Source organism: Lactuca sativa, chromosome 1 (genome assembly GCF_002870075.4).
Source record: "Lactuca sativa cultivar Salinas chromosome 1, Lsat_Salinas_v11, whole genome shotgun sequence".
NCBI lineage: Eukaryota > Viridiplantae > Streptophyta > Magnoliopsida > Asterales > Asteraceae > Lactuca > Lactuca sativa.
Window position 1 is genome coordinate 85,103,704 of NC_056623.2, and position 5,182 is coordinate 85,108,885.

Below are 5,182 nucleotides of genomic sequence, written 5' to 3' on the forward strand. Positions count from 1 at the left end.
CTTGACGTGAGAAACAGCAAAGTCACGTTTCTTGAAGTTTGAAATACTTTCGGGACCGTTTTGTAACGAATTTAAACTATCGGGGGCTATTGGGTAATTTAATTAACCAAAGTAGGTCTGATTTGGTTAAAATAAATCAATGGAGGGACTGAAATGGTTTAAATGGAATTTATGTTTGAAAATTGGACTGATTTTGTTAAGGATTTCCAATGAAGGGGCTTTAATACTTATTTTTATTCAAGGTTTAAAGATTGTGATTTATTTTGTTAAAAATAACCAAAAGAGGGGCTATTTTGAATAAATTGATTCGATGGGGGTTTGGAACTGATTTCGAATAAATGTTTTCATAAGGGGTAGTTTGGTCATTTAATCGAAGTTGAAAGGGATTAGGGTTTTTATGCCCGTCTCTCGTTTGATCGGGCAAAGGGAAGAGAGATACGACGAAGCGATGAAAGACACACGAAGGTAGACGAAGGAAGATGTGAGAAGGAAGCTCGCAGGCGCGCAGTCCACTACTCCGGATGTCTTAGCCGATCGCGAAGAGGTAGGCGTCTCGGGGTCGAAGACGCCGAAGAAAAAGAAGGTAGAAGCAGCGAGGTTGATGTGGAGTTGGCGAATGGAAGTGAAAGCGAAGTGGAAGAGAAAGATGCGAGGGAAGGTGCGAGGGACAAAGGAGGTCCGACGGGAGTCGGTCAGTAGCAATTCGTCGCAAGTGAGGGCTTCGGTGGGTTTTGCTCGACCGGAGGAGGTGTGGGGTGCGATGGGGAAAACGACTCAGCAACATCGCCGCAGATGGTAAGGTTTGTAGTGAAGGTCAACGGGAAAGGAGGGATGGAGGGGATAGCCGATCTTCGGTGCCTCCCTTCCGTTTTTTCCTCTTCTCGTTGCCGGCAATGGAGTGGTGCTGCAACAGCAGTGATCGAAGGGTGTTTGGCTTGCTATTTTTCGATAATTACACATTTTCCCCTTTTTTATGTTTGACAGGAATAGATGGAACCTAAATGGGTGTTTGGGTTTGATTTTTTATAGGAAAGAATTAAGAAGAACGATGGTGATGAGACTGCCTTGCTGCTTGCAATCAATAGGAAGAAGAAAAGAAGCAATAGGATTTTTGTGGGTTTTTGTTCTTGATTGAAATATAATACGAGGCAGGAGGTGTTTATAGTGTTTGTTTCATTTGACAGTTCCACGTTTCCTTTGACAACATTTTTAGTGTTTATTTGAATCAATGACAAACACTATAAACACCATTTGTATCAATGACAACATTTTTATTAAAAAAAGCAAATTACTAAAACATCAATTAATGGTATTTCACTATTTTGGTCATTTTGCATAATTTATATTTGAAATTACATATATAATCTTCATATCTTATTACCTTTATATTGCATATCCTCTTAAATTGTTGCAGTTTTTGTTTCATCTTTTTTTTTTCTAAAAAATGCATATTAAAGTATAATTTTCAATAAAATTGTCTAAAAATGTCTAGACCAATATTCTCCACAGTACATATTACGTAATTCTTTGATCTTGAAGCCACATCCCAAGCATCAAACTTTGTTTTTTGAAACCATGTCGACTATTTTTGAATTCCACAGAAAAATAAAATTATTTTGTATTTAAAACTAGAAAAAAACATTATAAATGGTCAATGTGGTTACCCAAAATCTGAAGTTTAGTCCCCATGGTTTAAAAACCTCATAGATGGTCCCTATGTTTTCAAAACTTTTGATGTTTTGGTGCTTTTTGCTAACTCCGTTAAGTCTGTCCGTTAACTAAAGGGTATTTTCATCATTTTACCACCACAGGGACCATTTATGATGTTTTCTTTTCTTTTATTTTTTAAATTAAATTTAATCTTTCCCTCTCTCGATCGATCGATCGAAACATATAACCCTCCCTCTCATTCGTATCTCACCAGCCAATACCATCGTTTCCCGACCTCCTCCATCCTCTTCCTTATTCAAACCAAGAACCACCACCACCTGCTACTTTCCCTCTCCATTCACTGCCAAGGAGAAACGCCATCAAGGGTGGTGTTCCTGTGGTGACCACCGAGAGGCACAATCACCTACTGTGGTGACCATCCATCGTGAAGGAAAACCCCAAAGTGATTGGGTCGACATGATCTTGACCACTGTCCAAGACAACGATCTAAAATTGATTTCACCATCGACGAGATCTTGAGTTGATTTAGGAGAACGAAGGCGAAGATGGTATGGGAAAACACAGCGATGGCGGCAATAACAAATATGGAAGATGGACTGTCCAAGACACATTGTTCTTACTTGATGTCGATTTTTGGATTTCTCGGTAGAGGCGAAGGCGGTGGTCGGCGAATTACAGCTTCCTACCCTCCAGATTTAGCGATTGTTGTGGAATTTGTCTTGATTGTTACAATAGAGAGATCCGTTTTGGTGAAGATCATCCCTACATCTACAAAATTCGATTTAGATTTAGGGTTCACATCAGAAATTGATTCAGATTAACCGATGGTTGTGAAATCCATGTCCTTCCCTCTTTCTTGTCCTTAAAATCATATCATATTGTGTGATGGATAAATGGAGATTTCATCAGGTTTGTTTAAGATTTTTTTTTCTAGGATTTTCATTATAAATCAAGAACCATAAGTATAGATTTCACTTTGGTTTTGGTTTCCTTTTGATTTGGTGCAGGTGTTGGCGATGGTGGTTATCGGTGGCGATGGTGGTTATCGGATCTGATAGGTGTTTCCTATTCTAATTTGGATTTTGATAACTTTTGTGATTTAGGGTAAGGGTAAATGATGAAGGAGATAAGAGGGTTGATTCGACTAAAGATAAAGATGGGTCTAAGGAGAGAGAGAGAGAGAGAGAGAGAGAGAGAGAGAGAGAGAATTTAATTTAAAAAAATAAAAGAAAAGAAAACATCATAAATGGTCCCGGTGGTGGTGAAATGACGAAAATACTCTTCAGTTAACGGACAAACTTAACTAACTTAGCAAAAAGGACCAAACATCAAAAGTTATGAAAACACAGGGACCATCTATGAGGTTTTTAAACCACGGGGACTAAACTTCGGATTTTGGGTAACCATAGGGACCATTTATGATGTTTTTTCTTAAAACTATTTAATCAAAATAAGTCCAAATAAATTTCATCATACTTCTAATATTTATCAATGTGTCTTACTTTCCTTTACTTCTATAACATCAATGTACTTTGAAAAATTAATGCTAAATGTCATTCATACAAAGCAGTTTGAAACTGGAACATGGTATCTTTCATGTATCCAACCCTTCATAAATGGTTCAAAGAAAATATTATGATGCATTGTCTAATATCAACAGAATTGCATAAGAGAATAAAGAGAAAGTAAACTAAAAATTATACACCAATCCTTACCTTTTCACATTCAAGTTCTTTTCTGAATTGGTAGTTTCATTTTCAAATTCTTGTACTTTTCTAAATTGGTAGTTTCATTTTCAAATTCTTGTACTTTCTATAAATGCAAAATTAGAAATTGTATAATTATAAACCACTTAATACACAAAAAAACTAAATATAAATGAGAATCCAAAATAAAATATATCTTAACAGTAGTTCCAAAATATTTTCGTACTTTTTACCAACAAAAGAAACATGTTGCTTATGAGAAAGTTGGATTCCGGCTCGCGGATCTTATTGTTTGAACTAACCAAGTTCTCCATAGTGTCTTCATGTTGTATTATGAAAATTTACAATGCAGAAAAAACAAAGTAATTGCTTAACAGAGGTGAAAGTTTACCAATTTAGGTCTCAAAATCTCCACCAATGAGCACCTTTCTTTCGACAATTACTTAAAACATGAGTAGAAATCCCATGTTTACCGTCCCATTGAATCTGTAAAGCTCAAATCAAGAACCTGTTGTTAGGCCACAATAGTCATGTTGAAAGAGTTGCATAATTAACATAATTTCATATGTCAAACACACTAATTGTTTGGAGGAAAGGCAAAAGAACATATACAATACTAACCTTCACCGACTTCTTCTTTAAATATAAATATAGATTAACTATACAAAAAATGAATTAGATAAAAGGGTAACAAATTATATTACGCATCAGGTTAGATCTAAAAAAGACATGTTGAAGCTAGCTTTCACACTCTAATTACTTATATAAAAATGGCATCCAGTGAATTAAGAAACTAATTGCAAGTTTCTTATGTTGAATCATTGTCCACATCGTCTTTTTATAAAATCTCTAACAAATACCTTACATGAAAATTTAGAAACATAGATACCTTACCTTCAAACCCAATCATTCGTTGCTTATGTTCTGTCTTTTTCAGTAGCCGTATGCTTGAGAAGGAAACCAAATTGGAAGTAAAAGATATTGAGAAGGAAGTGACACAAACGACAATAGAAATTCAGGGAGTGATGGAAGGCGTGCGATGGTGGAAGAGATGTGGCATGGTGGAATTGGTTGTGGTGTTTTGGGTATTGGTTTAGATTAGTAGAGGCATTGATGGGTGTAGCAGTGGAGGTAAGGTGGTGCTTCAGTGAAATTTCTAGTGTTTTCGTAGAGATGGGGAGAGATTAAATTGACGCGTGTAACAGGGGAGTCGAAGCACAAAGTAAAAGAAGAAAACAATGATAGTAAGGGGTTGTTAATAACCTTTATTTCAATTGTGATTTATTGATATTGGATTGAAGACCGTCATAGATAAATCATTCCTGATTTTGTGGGATAGAATGAAGAAGTGCAATTTTAGAGATTAGCAAACAAACGAGAAAATAATAAAATGAATATTTCCTGATTATTTGGGAATGAATTGATCTTATTGGGAATGAAAATGATCGGGAATTCAAAACATCTATTCTTAATAAAAGAATCCTTAATGGGTACTGCTATAATAAAAGCGAAAATGTTATTTTTGGATGTTTAGAGGATGATGTCAATTGCATTTTTACTTTTAAGGATGCAAAGGTATTTTGGTCATAATCAAATTTTGAAGGCTGTCATGTTAATATTCTATTTATTCACACCTATATTGAATGGTATGGATGGACTTGGTTTAATAGTTGCAAGTATAATTGGATTGCCCTTTTCAGGAGATGATCGGGAGCTTTAATGATTAAAGGGTATTTGTGGCAATTCTAGAAAATAAAGGAAGAAATGTATTTTTCTGGGTATTGGCATTGCTTTGGTTATTTTTT

The 5,182-nt window shown here is 35.5% G+C and overlaps 1 protein-coding gene across 3 annotated transcripts; it reads left to right on the forward strand.

The window, feature by feature from the left end:
- The first annotated feature begins 339 nt into the window (after positions 1-339).
- Positions 340-2,826, forward strand: LOC111887890 (uncharacterized). Of its 3 annotated transcripts, none has more exons than XR_006191159.2 (3): positions 340-800; positions 985-2,580; positions 2,679-2,826. XR_006191159.2 is itself a non-coding variant. In XM_023884029.3 (2 exons), the coding sequence occupies exons 1-2, from the start codon at positions 602-604 to the stop codon at positions 1,133-1,135; spliced, it is 345 nt and encodes a 114-aa protein (XP_023739797.1). In that variant the 5' UTR covers positions 377-601; the 3' UTR covers positions 1,136-1,320. The 3 variants fall into 3 exon arrangements, 1 of the variants encoding a protein (XP_023739797.1); XR_002848936.3 differs by having other exon boundaries at positions 354-795; positions 1,030-2,580; XM_023884029.3 differs by lacking the exon at positions 2,679-2,826 and having other exon boundaries at positions 377-795; positions 985-1,320.
- The last annotated feature ends 2,356 nt before the right edge of the window (positions 2,827-5,182 follow it).

Excerpts from the sequence above, each read along its gene's own strand:
- LOC111887890 (XM_023884029.3), top strand. The coding sequence starts at position 602 with ATGTGGAGTTGGCGAATGGAAGTGAAAGCGAAGTGGAAGAGAAAGATG. Across the intron at positions 796-984 it reads CAGCAACATCGCCGCAGATG|GAATAGATGGAACCTAAATG; the intron begins GTAAGGTTTGTA and ends TATGTTTGACAG.